The 21,083-nt window shown below is 51.2% G+C and overlaps 2 protein-coding genes across 4 annotated transcripts in view; one reads left to right on the top strand and one right to left on the bottom strand.

Annotated features, from left to right (window-relative positions):
• Window positions 1–21,083, bottom strand: part of EGFL7 (EGF like domain multiple 7) — a 204,911-nt gene that overhangs the window by 90,484 nt on the left and 93,344 nt on the right. For all 3 annotated transcript variants that reach the window (XM_069943974.1, XM_069943977.1, XM_069943975.1), the window contains exons 2-5: window positions 19,580–19,683; window positions 16,335–16,408; window positions 8,504–8,693; window positions 342–408 (exon numbers count right to left, since the gene is read on the bottom strand). The gene's annotated coding sequence lies outside the window, so the exon portion shown is untranslated. The remainder of the gene's footprint in view (window positions 1–341; window positions 409–8,503; window positions 8,694–16,334; window positions 16,409–19,579; window positions 19,684–21,083) is intronic.
• On the top strand, window positions 2,794–4,422 carry LOC138765802 (uncharacterized). The gene has a single exon (XM_069942862.1). The coding sequence runs from the start codon at window positions 2,794–2,796 to the stop codon at window positions 4,420–4,422; it is 1,629 nt and encodes a 542-aa protein (XP_069798963.1).

The raw sequence follows: 21,083 nt of genomic DNA, 5'->3' as shown, positions 1-21,083 counted from the left end.
CCATTAGGAAACCTAAACCGGATTTACCGGTACCAAAGCATTTTTCTGATTGTGGACATCGTACGTCTGATCTGAAAGTCATGTTTATAGAACAGATTCCTCCTCTGCCCAGAGGGGGTGATCATTTATCTATGTTAAAGAGACGCGAGTTAGAGTGGATACATAGACTAGGAACTTTGAAAGGATCGTCGATTACAAGATATTACCCCGATATTGTTATGTGAGTCTGGATATAGGCGGAGTAACCTTGACCCGGGTATCCATGAATACACATTTATTCATTTATGTACATCTTGTATATACTTTATTTACTTGTATATAGTTAAATATGACATACTTACCCTTTATTTCTTCTTTTGTAGATCGTATTCAAGCCGTATTTATGAAACAGAGAAAGTGGCCTCTCACCTGGAATGACAAACAGCATCTATTTATCATCTTATGCTCATATTCCTGATATCCTAGACACGGACGTAACCGAGACAGTGGGGTATGAATGATCTTCAGCGCTCTGTCTGAATAGCCCCCACAGGAATCCACTGGAGTTTGCGTACCGACACTATGTGCTGGTCCGCTATTGCACTAGTGGATATCGATCCCCTTTCTGCTATGTGGATTTGGGGATGGATGCCCTGTGTTAATTGGTGGCTTATTGACAGCTATAGCACAATGGTATGCTTGTGTATTTGTATGCTGTTCTCACTGTGCTCGTCACTATTTTACATTCAGTTATTAGGGTGGCCAGTAACCATGGTTACGCATACGTCACGTCTAGATCATGTTACCTGTCTGCAAGATGTCTGTGCGTTCCAGACTCGCGTGCGGTCCATTCTGATCCACTGATGCCTACGTCATTCCGCCATGTTTTTCACGAAGCTCACTGGACACTTATATCGAGCCTTGGCTCTCTAATATTATGTATGAATTTTATATCACTTTACATTTGATGTGATAAGAAACAACAACTTTATATATAATGTGCACTTTAATTGATTCATTACCTTGTGCGATATATATATATACCACTGATTTGCAAATGTGTATTCACTGGCTTGAGAAGGTCTGATTGACTGGACTGAAACGTCGCTCACTGTTCCGTGTGTTTGTTATACAATAAACCACCTATATTGTTTTTTCCCTTTATCGGAGTGCTGCAGTCGTATCACTTGATCTACAAGGACACTACTGGATGGTGGTGTGACAGCAGGGCTCTTTCCACAGAGTGCTGCGTTCTTTAGAGTTTGTTTCTATATGTTCTGGATATAGGATTGTGCTGCTAATCACAGTCACACATCAGTCCCCACATATCGTCTCCCATCATGTCCTTATACTGTCCTGGCTCCTTGGAGTAAGCCCCTATCTTCCCGGGGACATCAAGGATATGGACTTTGGGGCCTCATACAGACAGCGATAATCTCCTGAATTAGGCAGACTCAGCACATTATCCCTCCATGTAGTAAAGACGCAGGCTGATCGTTGTGGTTTAACCTGCCTGTTATACTTACCTATTCTGGCCCAGTGTCCTGCAGCCTTTGCCTGTGTTCCCTGCTCCACACTGACACTTCTGGTCCCGTCTCTTGAGTGACAGGCTGCTCAGCCAATCCCTAGCTGAGAAGGGACAGCGCCACGGCCAGTGATTAGCCAACAGCCTCATGCTGAAGAGACCAGAAGTGTCAGCGGTGAGCAGGGAGCACAGGCTGCAGGACGTTGGGGGAGAACAAGTAAGTAGAAGCTATATTATTTGCACAGAAATCATGAACCACCCCGGCTTCTGTGTTATGAATAGAACCTCAGGTACGGCCTATAAGCCGCGGTTCTATTCATTCCTATAGAGGTGCCGGAGAGAGCCGAGTACAGCACTCTTCCCACACCGCCTTTTTCCTATCTGTCTATTGTATACATTTTATGGAAAAAACGGATCGAAATGGATGTGGGTTTTTAACGCAAACAAAAATAGTATTGACTACATTTTCCTGTCCTTAAAAGTAACCAAATAAAAATAGATCCATGCAACGGACAGGAAAAACGCAGAAAGTTCTAGACACTTCTGGACAGTCACTGAAAGTTCTAGAAGGTGGTAGACAATTCTGGACAGGTCTACAATCTTCTTGTTAGGTCTCACAGTTCTAGAAGCTTCTAATATTCTTAAAAATACACACATGTAAAAACATCACCGGGCTTCATAACCTTTTCTCTATTGTTACGTAGTGTTGTTACAGGTGAGACGTATACGTATAACTGAGACCATGACAGATGCCCTAAAGGAGTAGTCATTCACCTTAGTTCTAAAACAGCTTTAAAGTACAGATTGGAAAACATTGCTTTAGAGGCTGTCAGTGCATGCTGGGAGTTGTAGTTTGGAACATCTGGAGGGTGTAAGTTAGAGAACACATCCCTAGGTGCTGCAGCTTCAGCCTCAGGACACCTGACCATGCTGGGAGTTGTAGTTTTGCAATAGCTGGAGAGTGTCAGGTTGGGGGACACTTAAGGATCATTCATAGGAATCCATAGTAAATGTGCTGGTGGACTGGCATGTACCAGACCATTGTACCCGGCAGTCCTCCCTGTTTCTGGTGATCTGATCCTGTACCACTTTCTGTAGCAGACGAGGGGCCGCGGCGTAACGTGCATCACAGACGGTTATTACAGCTGCATAGAGAACAGCGTTATGGAGACTGACAGGATCTCAGCCATCACATAGAGCCGTGAAATGAATGAACCAATTAATCCCCCGGAGGAATCCCCCATAGATCACTTTAATGTTAGCAACTTGTTGTGACTAAAAGGTTAATTATGATGGAAGGGCGAAGCAATAAGGAAACAGCGCGTGACAAGTGTGCGCTCTCATCCACCGCCGCGCTCTACACCACTGCCCCGCTCTCACCCACCGCCACGCTCTACACCACCGCCGCGCTCTACACCACTGCCCCGCTCTACACCACCGCCCCGCTCTACACCACCGCCCCGCTCTCACCCACCGCCGCGCTCTACACCACCGCCCCGCTCTACACCACCGCCACACTCTACACCACCGCCACACTCTACACCACCGCCCCGCTCTACATCACCGCCGTGCTCTCACCCACCGCCGCGCTCTTCACCACCGCCCCGCTCTACACCACCGCCACGCTCTACACCACCGCCCCGCTCTACACCACCGCCCCGCTCTCACCAACCGCCGCGCTCTCACCCACCGCCGCGCTCTACACCACTGCCCCGCTCTACACCACCGCCCCGCTCTCACCCACCGCCGCGCTCTACACCACTGCCCCGCTCTCACCCACCGCCACGCTCTACACCACCGCCCCGCTCTACACCACCGCCCCGCTCTCACCAACCGCCGCGCTCTCACCCACCGCCGCGCTCTACACCACTGCCCCGCTCTCACCCCCCGCCACGCTCTACACCACCGCCCCGCTCTACACCACCGCCGCGCTCTCACCCACCGCCCCGCTCTACACCACCGCCCCGCTCTACACCACCGCCACACTCTACACCACCGCCCCGCTCTACATCACTGCCGCGCTCTCACCCACCGCCACACTCTACACCACCGCCCCGCTCTACATCACCGCCGCGCTCTCACCCACCGCCACACTCTACACCACCGCCCCACTCTACATCACTGCCGCGCTCTCACCCACCGCCACACTCTACACCACCGCCGCGCTCTTACCCACCGCCACACTCTACACCACCGCCCCGCTCTACATCACTGCCGCGCTCTCACCCACCGCCACACTCTACACCACCGCCACGCTCTACACCACCGCCCCGCTCTACACCACCGCCCCGCTCTCACCCACCGCCACACTCTACACCACCGCCCCGCTCTACACCACCGCCGCGCTCTCACCCACCGCCACGCTCTACACCACCGCCACGCTCTACACCACCGCCCCGCTCTACACCACCGCCCCGCTCTCACCCACCGCCACGCTCTACACCACCGCCCCGCTCTACATCACTGCCCCGCTCTCACCCACCGCCCCGCTCTCACCCACCGCCCCGCTCTACACCACCGCCCCGCTCTACACCACCGCCACACTCTACACCACCGCCCCGCTCTACATCACCGCCGCGCTCTCACCCACCGCCCCGCTCTCACCCACCGCCCCGCTCTCACCCACCGCCCCGCTCTCACCCACCGCCCCGCTCTACACCACCGCCCCGCTCTACACCACCGCCCCGCTCTACACCACCGCCGTGCTCTCACCCACCGCCACACTCTACACCACAGCCGCGCTCTACGCCCCGCTCTCACCCACCACCCCACTCTCACCCATCGCCCCACTCTCACCCACCACCACACTCTACACCACCGCCCCGCTCTCACCCACCGCCCCAGCAGAGGCCACAGACATGACGAAACGTTCTGACCTAAAAGTACAGTGTCCTGATGTTGCCATACTCAGAAGCTAAAGAACCTCCAGTAAGGGCTCCTGCACCTCTATACGGCACAGTAAGAGCTCCTGCACCTCTATACGGCACAGTAAGGGCTCCTGCACCTCTATACGGCACAGTAAGAGCTCCTGCACCTCTATACGGCACAGTAAGGGCTCCTGCACCTCTATACGGCACAGTAAGGGCTCCTGCACCTCTATACGGCACAGTAAGGGCTCCTGCACCTCTATATGGCACAGTAAGGGCTCCTGCACCTCTATACGGCAGAGTAAGGGCTCCGGCACCTCTATACGGCACAGTAAGGGCTCCTGCACCTCTACACGCCACCAGTAAGGGCTCCAGCACCTCTATACGCCACCAGTAAGGGCTCCTGCACCTCTATACGCTACCAGTAAGGGCTCCTGCACCTCTATACAGCACCAGTAAGGGCTCCGGCACCTCTATACGGCACCAGTAAGGGCTCCTGCACCTCTATACGCCACCAATAAGGGCTCCGGCATCTCTATACGCCACCAGTAAGGGCTCCTGCACCTCTATACGCCACCAGTAAGGGCTCCTGCACCTCTATACGCCACCAGTAAGGGCTCCTGCACCTCTATACGCCACCAGTAAGGGCTCCTGCACCTCTATACGCCACCAGCAAGGGCTCCTGCACCTCCATACGGCACCAGTAAAGGCTCCGGCACCTCTATACGGCACCAGTAAAGGCTCCGGCACCTCTATACGGCACCAGTAAAGGCTCCTGCACCTCTATACGGCACCAATAAAGGCTCCTGCATCTCTATACGGCACAATAAGGGCTCCGGCACCTCTATACGGCACCAGTAAGGGCTCCGGCACCTCTATACGGCACCAGTAAGGGCTCCGGCACCTCTATATGCCACCAGTAAGGGCTCCGGCATCTCTATACGGCACCAGTAAGGGCTCCGGCACCTCTATATGCCACCAGTAAAGGCTCCTGCACCTCTATAGCAGTGGCACATTATAACAAACTAGTAGCTGTGTTCTCTGCAGGCCGTTATATAGAAATTAGGTTCAGGGAGCGTCTGCAGATCATCTCTCCTGTATGTGATGACATGTGTACGGCAGAGTGTATGGCACTGATGCTGTGCTGTACTTAGTGATCAGAGGATGGATCTATAAGCGGTCGCGTTTCTGGTTACACTGATGGGAAGCAGACGCTTCCTGACACTTCATTATAATGTCACTGGGTGGTGGCGGGGGGCAGTGCTGTATAAGGACTATGAGGGCGCCTGCAAGTAGATCCCATAAATAAATAGGAAACCAGTTTAGAAGCTTTATCCTGATGACAATGACCTGTTCCTGCAGCGCCCCCCTCAGGGCAGTCCAGCTGCTGCACATACAGATGTGACCCGGCACAGCAGGAAGACGTTACCCCTCAGCGTTACACTGCTCACACTGTATTTGTGCCCGGATGTATCTGTCAGACCTTATAGATCTGACTGGCAGGGATGCCACCTGGCATCTGTCTATCAGCTACTGTATATATCGGAGCCTTAGTTTTCCCATTTCTAGTTTTTCTTCTTAGAAAGGAATGAGATTTTTATGTTTCCGCTGTGTATAATCACTCTCTGCAGAACGAGTTGCTTTAAATGAATTGCATTTTATTAATTTTTTTGAATACACATTTTATACAATGCAACTTCTGTGGTATACGTCAACAGCCCGGGGAAAAAACATGCCGCCATATACAACAGCGCCCCCTGCAGGACTCATTTATTAGAATGAACTTGCTGACTATCCTTGCAAGGAGAATAGTCTATAAGTGACACCCTGTGAGCGTATACAGAGTTCCACCATATACCACAACGTAGGGACTGTAGTTGAGGACTTTATCCTAGCACATCAGAGCGTTCTTGGAGTTGCAGTCCTATAGCAGCTTGAGGCACACTGGCTTATACACTGGGAGGTGTGCATTGTATTTCCTGATGTACACCTTTACAGGAGGCAACGCAAAGTAGAAGACCGAAGCCAAGCAGCTTCTACAATGGAGACTTCAGGAGACTCTTCCCTGTAGAAGCTGCTTGGCTTCGGTGTTCTCCTTCTAGCTTGCACTGCCTCCCTTACCGGTATGACCAGAGACACTGTTGGCACTGCCTCCCTTACTGGTATGACCTGTTGGCACTGCCTCCCTTACTGGTATGACCAGAGACACTGTTGGCACTGCCTCCCTTACTGGTATGACCTGTTGGCACTGCCTCCCTTACTGGTATGACCAGAGACACTGTTGGCACTGCCTCCCTTACTGGTATGACCAGAGACACTGTTGGCACTGCCTCCCTTACTGGTATGACCAGAGACACTGTTGGCACTGCCTCCCTTACTGGTATGACCTGTTGGCACTGCCTCCCTTACTGGCATGACCAGAGACACTGTTGGCACTGCCTCCCTGACTGGTATGACCAGAGACACTGTTGGCACTGCCTCCCTGACTGGTATGACCAGAGAAACTGTTGGCACTGCCTCCTTTACTGGTATGACCAGAGAAACTGTTGGCACTGCCTCCTTTACTGGTATGACCAGAGACACTGTTGGCACTGCCTCCCTTACTGGTATGACCTGTTGGCACTGCCTCCCTTACTGGTATGACCTGTTGGCACTGCTTCCCTTACTGGTATGACCTGTTGGCACTGCCTCCCTTACTGGTATGACCAGAGACACTGTTGGCACTGCCTCCCTTACTGGTATGACCAGAGACACTGTTGGCACTGCCTCCCTTACTGGTATGACCAGAGACACTGTTGGCACTGCCTCCCTTACTGGTATGACCTGTTGGCACTGCTTCCCTTACTGGTATGACCTGTTGGCACTGCCTCCCTTACTGGTATGACCAGAGACACTGTTGGCACTGCCTCCCTTACTGGTATGACCTGTTGGCACTGCCTCCCTTACTGGTATGACCAGAGACACTGTTGGCACTGCCTCCCTGACTGGTATGACCAGAGACACTGTTGGCACTGCCTCCCTTACTGGTATGACCAGAGACACTGTTGGCACTGCCTCCCTGACTGGTATGACCAGAGACACTGTTGGCACTGCCTCCTTTACTGGTATGACCAGAGACACTGTTGGCACTGCCTCCTTTACTGGTATGACCAGAGACACTGTTGGCACTGCCTCCCTGACTGGTATGACCAGAGACACTGTTGGCACTGCCTCCTTTACTGGTATGACCTGTTGGCACTGCCTCCCTTACTGGTATGACCTGTTGGCACTGCTTCCCTTACTGGTATGACCAGAGACACTGTTGGCACTGCCTCCCTTACTGGTATGACCTGTTGGCACTGCCTCCCTTACTGGTATGACCTGTTGGCACTGCTTCCCTTACTGGTATGACCTGTTGGCACTGCCTCCCTTACTGGTATGACCAGAGACACTGTTGGCACTGCCTCCCTGACTGGTATGACCAGAGACACTGTTGGCACTGCCTCCCTTACTGGTATGACCAGAGACACTGTTGGCACTGCCTCCCTGACTGGTATGACCAGTGACACTGTTGGCACTGCCTCCCTTACTGGTATGACCAGAGACACTGTTGGCACTGCCTCCCTTACTGGTATGACCAGAGACACTGTTGGCACTGCCTCCCTTACTGGTATGACCTGTTGGCACTGCCTCCCTGACTGGTATGACCTGTTGGCACTGCCTCCCTTACTGGTATGACCAGAGACACTGTTGGCACTGCCTCCCTGACTGGTATGACCTGTTGGCACTGCCTCCCTGACTGGTATGACCTGTTGGCACTGCCTCCCTGACTGGTATGACCAGAGACACTGTTGGCACTGCCTCCCTTACTGGTATGACCAGAGACACTGTTGGCACTGCCTCCCTTACTGGTATGACCTGTTGGCACTGCCTCCCTGACTGGTATGACCAGAGACACTCTTGGCTCTTGTCCCTGGTACCACGGAGTGGCTGCATTCAGCACCTAATCACATTTCATGCGTCTAGATGTTGCGCCCTACATCAGGTGAGTGCAATCCTCCCCCACTCCTACATTTCTCCTTATTGCTTCCTGATGTATACCTGTCATATACATCACACAGTGTGAACAGTGCCATACTCTGCTCTCTGTTACCTGTGACCCCAATCCGCACCGTCTGCCTGCAGCTGGGTAAATACTGGAAGCCATCGTCTGCTTCATCCACTCTACACACTCTATTACAGATAAGTGATGTGTTCCGGTGGTCTCTCCACCTCCAGGACCCCATGTCCCCTGGCTGGATGTGGTCAGGAACATCTGCTGAAACATCTCATGGTCACGGGGTCTATTGTAGGAGGATAAAATGCAAGACATCAGCAAAATGCAAAGAGCAAAGACACCGAGACGTGACAGAGGCGAGAGGAAACACATGTCAGCAGTAAAGGTGCAGGGATTACCAGGAGACGGCATGGTACTATAGGGGATGTCATTCTTACATAAACCTAGATGGGGGTCTCAGCTCGCCCGCGCCCTCTATTGACTAGAGCAGAGAGGTGAGGGGGTGCCCAGCTCCAAAGGATGGCTGAAACCAACGCATTAGATTAATGTGATCTATATAGCTGATTTTATGGATGATCAGTCGACCTGAACCAACAAGGATAACCATGTGACATTGTGCAGAACAGCATTTGGTATATATCCTTGGGAACTTAAAGGGGTTGTTTACCAAAAAAAAATTCTTTCAAATCAACTGGTGCCAGGAAGTGCGAGAGAGTTGTAATTTATTTCTATTTAAAAATCTGCAGTCTTTCAGTACTTATCAGCTGCTGTATGTCCTGCAAGAAGTGGTTTATTCTCTCCAGTCTGACACAGTGCTCTCTGCTGCCACCTCTGTGCATGTCAGGAACTGTCCAGAGCAAGCAGCAGCAAATCCCCATAGAAAACCTCTCCTGCTCTGGACAGTTCCTGACATGGACAGAGGTGGCAGCAGAGAGCACTGTGTCACACTGGAGAGAATACACCACTTCCTGCAAGACATACAGCAGCTGGTAAGTACTGGAAGACTGGAGATTTTGAATAGAAGTAATTGATAAATCTCTGGCACTTTCAGGCACCAGTTAATTTGAAAGATATTTTTTTTGTGAACCATAATGGTGGCCATATTGGTTGTCACTCAGCTTTCCCAGAAACAGATACAACTAAGCAGAATATTCCCCCAGCTGGACACCAGAGGATGAACAATGAAATGACCTCCATAGAGGAGGATGGGGGCGCTGAGATCCTAATGGAATAGCACAGAAGAGGCGGGTGTCACGACCCTGGCTGGTGTCTCCATCCATTTACTGCAGCTGCAAAGATAAGTGGAGGGGCTGTAAATGGCGTCTGATGACAGGATCCCAGCTGAGGGGTGAATGGTTCAAATTAGGTAAAAAGATGGAAGTGACCCGTGTAATAGCCGCACTCTTAACCCGGAGGTCTGGCATATGGAGTCAGAGCTATAGATACTGATGGACTGGCGGGGTGTCAGGGACCTGTCTGAGGGACATAGAATGACAATCATCACTTATAGAGGAGGGGCAGCCCCAATAAGGGGAGTATGTGAAGTACCCCCCCCCCCCCCCGAATCCAAAGGTCACCAATACAAAAGCATCAAAAATGAAGAGCGACAGAGACAGAATGAGGACTCCATGAGAAATGTCATTCATTTGCACATATAGTGAAGTGAAGACGACTGAGACAACTAAACGTAGTGAATTCTTTTATATATTATACACTCACATGAGATCGTGTCAATAAAGCTTAAGGGGATTACACTATATGAGCCAAGAAGTGGTTAAGTGGCTGTATCCCATATCCCCACACCTTAGTGTGATTACAAAGGCACCTTACCTGACCTTGCCTGATAATCCATGGGAAATGTGGCTCCAGCTGGGGGCAAAACCTGATATAAACCTTCACAGGCTGGTATCAACTGCAGGGGGCGACACTGGTGTCCTGACTGCAGGGAGGGGGGGGGGGGTGACACTGGTCCTGACCGCAGGGAGCGACACTGGTGTCCTGACCGCAGGGAGGGGGGGGTGACACTGTTCCTGACCGCAGGGAGCGACACTGGTGTCCTGACCGCAGGGAGGGGGGGTGACACTGTTCCTGACCGCAGGGGGGGGGGGGGGGTGACACTGGTCCTGACCGCAGGGAGCGACACTGGTGTCCTGACCGCAGGGAGGGGGGGTGACACTGTTCCTGACCGCAGGGGGGGGGGGGGGTGACACTGGTCCTGACCGCAGGGAGCGACACTGGTGTCCTGACCGCAGGGAGGGGGGGGGGGGTGACACTGGTCCTGACCGCAGGGGGCAACACTGGTGTCCTGACCGCAGGGAGGGGGGGGGGGGTGACACTGGTCCTGACCGCAGGGAGCGACACTGGTGTCCTGACCGCAGGGAGGGGGGGGGGGTGACACTGGTCCTGACCGCAGGGAGCGACACTGGTGTCCTGACCGCAGGGAGGGGGGGGGGGGGGGTGACACTGGTCCTGACCGCAGGGGGCAACACTGGTGTCCTGACCGCAGGGGGGGGGGGGGGGGTGACACAGGTCCTGACTGCAGGGGGCAACACTGGTATCAACTGCAGGTGGTGACACTGGTGTCCTGACCGCAGGGAGGGGGGGTGACACTGGTCCTGACTGCAGGGGGGGGGGGGGGGGGGGGGGGGTTTGACACTGGTCCTGACCGCAGGGAGCGACACAGGTCCTGACTGCAGGGGGCAATACTGGTATCAACTGCAGGTGGTGACACTGGTGTCCTGACCGCAGGGGGTGACACTGGTCCTGACTGCAGGGGGTGACACTGGTCCTGACTGCAGGGGGTGACACTGGTCCTGACTGCAGGGGGTGACACTGGTCCTGACTGCAGGGGGTGACACTGGTCCTGACTGCAGGGGGCGACACTGGTATCAACTGCAGGGGGTGACACTGGTATCAACTGCAGGGGGCGACACTGGTATCAACTGCAGGGAGTGACACTGGTATCAACTGCAGGTGGTGACACTGGTCCTGACTGCAGGGGGTGACACTGGTCCTGACTGCAGGGGGCGACACTGGTATCAACTGCAGGGGCGACACTGGTATCAACTGCAGGGGGTGACACTGGTCCTGACTGCAGGGGGTGACACTGGTATCAACTGCAGGGAGTGACACTGGTATCAACTGCAGGGGGCGACACTGGTCCTGACTGCAGGGGGCAACACTGGTATCAACTGCAGGTGGTGACACTGGTGTCCTGACCGCAGGGAGGGGGGGTGACACTGTTCCTGACCGCAGGGAGCGACACAGGTCCTGACTGCAGGAGGCAACACTGGTATCAACTGCATGGGGTGACACTGGTTTCAACTGCAGGTGGTGACACTGGTCCTGACTGCAGGTGGTGACACTGGTCCTGACTGCAGGGGGTGACACTAGTCCTGACTGCAGGGGGCGACACTGGTATCAACTGCAGGGGGCGACACTGGTATCAACTGCAGGGAGTGACACTGGTATCAACTGCAGGGGGCGACACTGGTCCTGACTGCAGGGGGCGACACTGGTATCAACTGCATGGGGTGACACTGGTACCAACTGCAGGGGGCGGGGGGTGACACTGGTCCTGACCGCAAGGAGCGACACAGGTCCTGACTGCAGGGGGCAACACTGGTTTCAACTGCAGGTGGTGACACTGGTACTGACTGCAGGCGGTGACACTGGTCCTGACTGCAGGGGGCGACACTGGTATCAACTGCAGTGGGTGACACTGGTATCAACTGCAGGGGGCAAAACTGGTATCAACTGCAGGGAGTGACACTGGTATCAACTGCAGGGAGTGACACTGGTATCAACTGCAGGTGGTGACACTGGTCCTGACTGCAGGGGGTGACACTGGTCCTGACTGCAGGTGGTGACACTGGTCCTGACTGCAGGGGGTGACACTGGTCCTGACTGCAGGGGGCGACACTGGTATCAACTGCAGTGGGTGACACTGGTATCAACTGCAGGGGGCAAAACTGGTATCAACTGCAGGGAGTGACACTGGTATCAACTGCAGGGAGTGACACTGGTATCAACTGCAGGTGGTGACACTGGTCCTGACTGCAGGGGGTGACACTGGTCCTGACTGCAGGTGGTGACACTGGTCCTGACTGCAGGGGGTGACACTGGTCCTGACTGCAGGGGGCGACACTGGTATCAACTGCAGGGGGTGACACTGGTATCAACTGCAGGGGGTGACACTGGTATCAACTGCAGGGGGCGACACTGGTCCTGACTGCAGGGAGGGGGGGTGACACTGTTCCTGACCGCAGGGGGGGGGGGCTGTCACTGGTCCTGACCGCAGGGAGCGACACAGGTCCTGACCGCAGGGAGCGACACAGGTCCTGACTGCAGGGGGCGACACTGGTATCAACTGCAGGTGGTGACACAGGTCCTGACCGCAGGGAGCGACACAGGTCCTGACTGCAGGGGGTGACACTGGTCCTGACTGCAGGGGGTGACACTGGTCCTGACTGCAGGGGGCGACACTGGTATCAACTGCAGGGGGTGACACTGGTCCTGACCGCAGGGAGCGACACAGGTCCTGACTGCAGGGGGTGACACTGGTCCTGACTGCAGGGGGTGACACTGGTCCTGACTGCAGGGGGCGACACTGGTATCAACTGCAGGTGGTGACACTGGTCCTGACTGCAGGGGGTGACACTGGTCCTGACCGCAGGGAGCGACACAGGTCCTGACCGCAGGGGGCGACACTGGTATCAACTGCAGGTGGTGACACTGGTCCTGACTGCAGGGGGTGACACTGGTCCTGACTGCAGGGGGCGCCACTAGTCCTGACTGCAGGGGGTGACACTGGTCCTGACTGCAGGGGGCGACACTAGTTCTGAGTGCAGGGGGTGACACTGGTCCTGACTGCAGGGGGCGACACTGGTATCAACTGCAGGTGGTGACACTGGTCCTGACTGCAGGGGGTGACACTGGTCCTGACTGCAGGGGGCGACACTGGTCCTGACTGCAGGGGGCGACACTGGTATCAACTGCAGGGGGTTGACACTGGTGTCCTGACTGCAGGGGGGGAGGGGGACGAGGAGACACTGGCACTGACTGCAGAGGGGGGGGGGGGGGGGACGAGGAGCGAGCGATGAGCTTACGGGTTGGCGCTCGCTTGCTCTCCACACCGCCCATGTAATAGGGGCTCACCTTTCACACATGACATGCAGGCTGGTTATCGGACAGTTGTCACTGCAGTACTCTTATATAGTGACCTATTACAGCTGGTGGATTGGGCGAGGAGCGGTGGACGCGGCTGTATTGTTAGGATTGATCCACAGGATTCTTTCTAGACATCCTCCACACTTTCCTGTATAAGATCCCTGGATGTGAATCCGCCATCATACAAAAAAATCTGCAGCTCATCGATCTTCCATCAGTCATTGATCACAAACCAGAAGACAATCTATAATCCATCTCCGCTCAGCCGCCATGGTCTGGAGCCTTCCGGACGCTCTATACCAAATCTTCTTTGTTATATCTGTCACTAGTAAAGCAGAGTGACTACAGTACTGACCACAACTCCCCCCGGGGCTGTCCATGATCTATAATGTCCATCCCCCACACAGCAGCATAGCCAGGGATCAACGTTCCCTCTAAGCTTCAGCCAGTGCTGAGGAGAACAGCAGAACAGCTCAGCAACGTCTCAAAGGTGTGCAAACCAAAACCTACACACAGGAAATATGTCCGCTAGGGCCCTATTACACTGAGCGATAATCACAGAGTCAGACAGATTATTGCTCCGTCTAATGGAGACAACAATTCACTGATGAAACCATCATTGGCTGACCTGCGACCTAGCACCGCACAGCAGCTTCAGGGCGGCCTGTCTGAGTTCACAGGCTGCTCAGCCAATCACAGGCTGGGACCAGTGGACTCACAGGCTGCTCAGCCAATCACAGGCTGGGACCACTTGAACTCACAGGCTGCTCATCCAATCACAGGCTAGGACCACTTGTACTCAAAGGCTGCTCAGCCAATCACAGGCTGGGACCACTTGAACTCACAGGCTGCTCAGCCAATCACAGGCTGGGACCACCTAAGCTCACAAGCTGCTCAGCCAATCACTGGCTGTGACCACCTGAGCTGACAGGCTTCTCAGCCAATCACAGGTTGGGACCACCTGAGCTCACAGGTTGCTCAGCCAATCACTGTCCGGTAGCGTCGCGGCCAGCGTCTTTGCGTGTAGTAGCACATACAGCAGGCAGGAAATGAGGAGGAAGGTCGGCTCTCTCTTCCTCCTCTATATTGGACTATGTAATACGGCCCTTGGTGCACATTCACATTTACAGCTGCTGCAGATTTTAAGTAATATTTAGAAATCTAGTTATATAGGTTTACACAACATCAGATCAGCATCTTCACAACCTGTAACAAATTGTGTAAATGTGAATGTACCTTTACCATAGAAAGTAAGCTAATTCCTCTCCGATTACTGATGGCATATACATCATATAGGTGACGGCAAAGGCGGTAACATCACTACTAGATCACTGCATATACATCATATAGGTGACGGCAAAGGCTGTAACATCACTACTAGATCACTGCATATACATCATATAGGTGACGGCAAAGGCTGTAACATCACTACTAGATCACAGCATATACATCATATAGGTGACGGCAAAGGCTGTAATATCACTACTAGATCACTGCATATACATCATATAGGTGACGGCAAAGGCTGTAATATCACTACTAGATCACTGCATATACATCATATAGGTGACGGCAAAGGCTGTAATATCACTACTAGATCACTGCATATACATCATATAGGTGACGGCAAAGGCTGTAATATCACTACTAGATCACAGCATATACATCATATAGGTGACGGCAATACGTAGGACAGAAGATACGTAGGACAAAAGATACGAAGGACAAAAGATACGTAGGACAGAAGATACGTAGGACAGAAGATACGTAGGACAAAACATACGTAGGACAGAAGATACGTAGGACAGAAGATACGTAGGACAAAAGATAAGTGGGCCAAAAGATACGAAGGACAAAAGATACGTAGGACAGGAGATACGTAGGACAGAAGATACGTGGGCCAAAAGATACGAAGGACAAAAGATACGAAGGACAAAAGATACGTAGGACAAAAGATAAGTGGGCCAAAAGATACATAGGACAAAAGATACATAGGACAAAAGATACGTAGGACAAAAGATACGTAGGACAGGAGATACGTAGGACAGAAGATACGAAGGACAAAAGATACGTGGGCCAAAAGATACATAGGACAAAAGATACGTAGGACAAAAGATACGAAGGACAAAAGATACGTAGGACAAAAGATACGAAGGACAAAAGATACGTGGGCCAAAAGATACATAGGACAAAAGATACGTAGGACAAAAGATACGAAGGACAAAAGATACGAAGGACAAAAGATACGTGGGCCAAAAGATACGTAGGACAAAAGATACGAAGGACAAAAGATACGTAGGACAAAAGATACGTAGGACAAAAGATACGAAGGACAAAAGATACGTGGGCCAAAAGATACGAAGGACAAAAGATACGTAGGACAAAAGATACGAAGGACAAAAGATACGTGGGCCAAAAGATACATAGGACAAAAGATACGTAGGACAAAAGATACGAAGGACAAAAGATACGTAGGACAAAAGATACATAGGACAAAAGATACGAAGGACAAAAGATACGACGGACAAAAGATACGTAGGACAAAAGATACGAAGGACAAAAGATACGTAGGACAAAAGATACGAAGGACAAAAGATACGTAGGACAAAAGATACGAAGGACAAAAGATACGAAGGACAAAAGATACATAGGACAAAAGATACGAAGGACAAAAGATACGAAGGACAAAAGATACGTAGGACAAAAGATACATAGGACAAATCAACAAAGATAAAAGTAAAATAGAAATGGTACTTACCAAGCTCGATGACATAACTCTGTGGGTTTCTTCTTTGCTGCCATCTTTTGTTGTGGCCTATTTGGAATATCCTCCTTCAAGATGATTTCCAAGTCCAGAATTCAGGTAGAAATGTAATGAGAAAAAAAAGAGAGACAGGGGGCGCTTCGTCGTGTAATAAAAGATAACCAGGTGGATGGTAGCAGGGTCTTACAGGGATCCACTTACCTGGATAGGTTGTGCAAAATTTAGGCACAACTCTATATGCAGCATAAAGGGGTGTACTCCGCAGCTGTATCGGGGGACGTCACCACCGACGGTGGGAGAAGCAAATGCAGATGTGTAATCAGGACAGGACCAAGAGTCGAATCCACACCAGGTATAATAAGCGCAAGAGTATTTAAATTTGCACACAGCGGTGCAGCCAGGGATCATCCAGAGGTAGATGGCATAGTAAACATATACTCTTTATTGCAACGCGTTTCGGCCCTATATTGTCTAACATGGGCCTTTATCAAGCATCATGCTTGATAAAGGCCCATGTTAGACAATATAGGGCCGACTGGTTGACAACTTCATGAAAAGCATGCACTGCAGCACAAACCTGCGGAGCCATCCGTTTCCTTATACAATATCCAATAACTGGATCCCGAGGTTTCTCTGCTCGGTTTTTGGGTAGTAGTAGTATTTCTTATAGCTGAAGATAAATCAAAGTGGTGAGAGAACCCCCAAACTTCATTTAATGGCGTAAAAGTCACTGCTCCATATTCCAGAACATCTGATAGTTCCTGAAAATCAGCTTTATGACACATGACTTACTAAATGGCCTATAGAGGGTCCTCGGGAACATCTTACCACTCTCCAGCACAGACAGCCCCACGGACATTCGCTCCGTGCTGGAGAGTGGTAAGAGGTCAGTGTGTAGCTGCTGCTCACCCCCTTCCTGTCTGTGTTTGACTATTTCTATTTCTCTCTCCTGTCTATAATTTGGGCTTGTACTTATTGTTTGCTGGGCAGATTAGTGGGTTTACTTTGTTCCACTATAAACACTTGTGTTTGCCCTGCACATACAGGAGGTCATCTAATCTATATATATATATAGCTGTGCCTTACACAGGGTGTTCCCCTTTATACTGTTTACCTATTATTTGTCCTCAGTCACATATACCCCACTGACATCCATTCCCCTCTCAAGTTTTGTACTTCTGTGTATCTCATGGTGATAATTATGTAATTTATTATTGATTTAAATAAAGAAATATGTTGTATTTACTTATTAGTACTACTCACACACAGCACCTTCCTACCAGGCACTGGTACAGCTACTCACACACAGCACCTTCCTACCAGGCACTGGTACAGCTACTCACACACAGCACCTTCCTACCAGGCACTGGTACAGCTTCTCACACACAGCACCTTCCTACCAGGCACTGGTACAGCTACTCACACACAGCACCTTCCTACCAGGCACTGGTACAGCTACTCACACACAGCACCTTCCTACCAGGCACTGGCACAGCTACTCACACACAGCACCTTCCTACCAGGCACTGGTACAGCTACTCACACACAGCACCTTCCTACCAGGCACTGGTACAGCTACTCACACACAGCACCTTCCTACCAGGCACTGGTACAGCTACTCACACACAGCACCTTCCTACCAGGCACTGGCACAGCTACTCACACACAGCACCTTCCTACCAGGCACTGGTACAGCTACTCACACACAGCACCTTCCTACCAGGCACTGGTACAGCTACTCACACACAGCACCTTCCTACCAGGCACTGGTACAGCTACTCACACACAGCACCTTCCTACCAGGCACTGGTACAGCTACTCACACACAGCACCTTCCTACCAGGCACTGGTACAGCTCCTCACACACAGCACCTTACCACCAGGCACTAGTACAGCTCCTCACACACAGCACCTTACCACCAGGCACTGGTACAGCTACTCACACACAGCACCTTCCTACCAGGCACTGGTACAGCTACTCACACACAGCACCTTACCACCAGGCACTGGTACAGCTACTCACACACAGCACCTTCCTACCAGGCACTGGTACAGCTACTCACACACAGCACCTTCCTACCAGGCACTGGTACAGCTACTCACACACAACACATTACCACCAGGCACTGGTACAGCTACTCACATAGTAACATGGCACCACCAGGCACTGGTACAGCTACTCACACACAGCACCTTTCCACCAGGCACTAGTACAGCAACTCACATAGTAACATGGCACCACCAGGCACTGGTACAGCTACTCACATAGTAATATGGCACCTCCAGGCACTAGTACAGCTACTCACATAGTAACATGGCACCACCAGGCACTGGTACAGCTCCTCACATAGTAACATGGCACCTCCAGGCACTGGTACAGCTACTCATATAGTAACATGGCACCTCCAGGCATTAGTACAGCTCCTCACATAGTAACATGGCACCTCCAGGCACTGGTACAGCTACTCACATAGTAACATGGCACCTCCAGGCATTAGTACAGCTCCTCACATAGTAACATGGCACCTCCAGGCACTGGTACAGCTCCTCACATAGTAACATGGCACCTCCAGGCACTGGTACAGCTACTCACATAGTAACATGGCACCTCCAGGCACTGGTACAGCTCCTCACATAGTAACATGGCACCTCCAGGCACTGGTACAGCTACTCACATAGTAACATGGCACCTCCAGGCACTGGTACAGCTCCTCACATAGTAACATGGCACCTCCAGGCACAACACAGGACTGAGGAGGAGACTGACCACTCTGCCTGGCTTCTCTATATGCAGCGGCTGCAGGTGCAGCTGGTTAGGCCTCAGCCTCCTCCACTACCAGAAGTGGACTATGGATTGGGGATCCCGCCTAACTCTTCTCCAATCCAGGAAACTCCAGGCCCTATTTTGGTTTCATTACAAAGCCAGGTAAGGTTTTCCTAAAGACACAGACTGGGCACCCCCCGGAGCTATAACACGTATGATAGGAATCTGGGAGAAACATACCTGCCAACCACTATTTCAGTCACTATCTCACAATATATATATATATATATATATATATATATATATATATATATATATATATATATATATATATATTTATATAAATATATATATATGTGCGCACATACATACACATATATATATATATATATATATATATATATATATATACACACACATATATATCACATACATGTATATCAAGAAATGACTCCTGTAGCAGTCACGTCATTACCTTTGGAAATGTGTGATTGTTGAAATCTTCATGCGATGGCAGGAGGGGCTGCAGGATGTCACCTGTCGGGGGCTTCCTCTCTTGCTCTTGTTTACACGTGTGTTCTGCACCAGGAAAAAAGAAAGGTTCCATTATCTCTGTACTGTGCTACAGCTATGGAGCTATATGAGGGCTCATATACGTACCATATTCTGTTTATGTCGCGAGCACTTTGGTCTGGATTGTACCAGATTTTATTATATATATTTTTCTCTATTTCTGATGTCTACGCCAGTCATCACAGGTGATCAATCGTGTTATATTTTAATAATTCAGACACATACGCACACAGTCATATTTCCACATGCTTTTTTTTTTTAAACAACTTTATTGACAATTGTGGCCCATAAGTATGCTATGCTTTAAGCTGTAATAGCAAATCAATGAGAAATCTATTTATTGCATTATTATAGCAAGGCAATGAAAGGTAAAAGCTGTGGGATGATTGCTTACACAAGTCCTCTAGAGGACTCATACAGTACAGGTCCCCTATGTGCAGCCTCCCCTTTATATAGTATAGGCCTCCTCTGTGCAGCCTCCCCTTTATATAGTACAGGTCCCCTATGTGCAGCCTCCCCCTTATATAGTATAGGTCCCTCTGTGCAGCCTCCCCCTTATATAGTATAGGTCCCTCTTGTGCAGCCTCCTCTTTATATAGTATAGGTCCCCGTTCTGCAGCCTCCTCCCTATATAGTATAGGTCCCCGTTCTGCAGCCTCCTCCCTATATAGTATAGGTCCCCCCCACATAGTATAAGCTAAGCAGAATAGGCAGTAGGACAGCCGGGTTATTAAGTAGGAGTTCTCTTCTGGGTGAACTCTTTGTATGAGGACCAGTAAGGGCCTATATAACCCACACTATATCTATATTGTTGGGTGATTATTTTCCACCCATCCTGGACTGTACTGGGGGAAGAGCAGAAAGTCTGGATTATGGAAGCAGTGTGCGTTCTCTTACAATAAGGCAGGAAGAGAGAACCCTTGAGGGAACGTTGCCATGGATGTGTCACTCAGGAGTCTGAGAAAGCTGGGTGACAACCCCTGTCTAAAAACAGTATTACCACCATATACAGACAATGGACAGAATGTATAGAACAACGTGACAGGATAGGGCAAAAGGCGATACAGTGGTACCTCGGTATAAGAGCAACTTAGATTGACAGCTCACAGTTTTTCAAAATTGTGACTTGGTGTAAGAGCATTGCTTTGGTGTAAGAGCTCCCTGTACTGGGTGGGAGTGGAGCATGGTCTGCATAGCGGGGTCTACAGCCCTGTACTCTGACCCAGGAAGTCTCTGTTACCTTCCAAATCATAGCAGATTCACTTCAGGCTGGGGCTTACATCAGGGGACAGGACTGTGGAGGTAATCTGTTCATAGCTGTAACCCCTCTATGTGCCCACACCTGCACTGCTTATTCCTTCATGCTCCCTGCAGTCTCTGTCAGCAATTGTGTTTTCCATCCTCTC

Source organism: Dendropsophus ebraccatus, chromosome 10 (genome assembly GCF_027789765.1).
Source record: "Dendropsophus ebraccatus isolate aDenEbr1 chromosome 10, aDenEbr1.pat, whole genome shotgun sequence".
Lineage (NCBI taxonomy): Eukaryota > Metazoa > Chordata > Amphibia > Anura > Hylidae > Dendropsophus > Dendropsophus ebraccatus.
Note: the sequence above shows the minus strand (reverse complement) of the source record. Positions and strands in the feature narration are given on the sequence as shown.

What these genes read in the sequence shown, in the direction of transcription:
- LOC138765802 (XM_069942862.1), top strand. Translation starts at nt 2,794, where the DNA reads ATGATGGAAGGGCGAAGCAATAAGGAAACAGCGCGTGACAAGTGTGCG.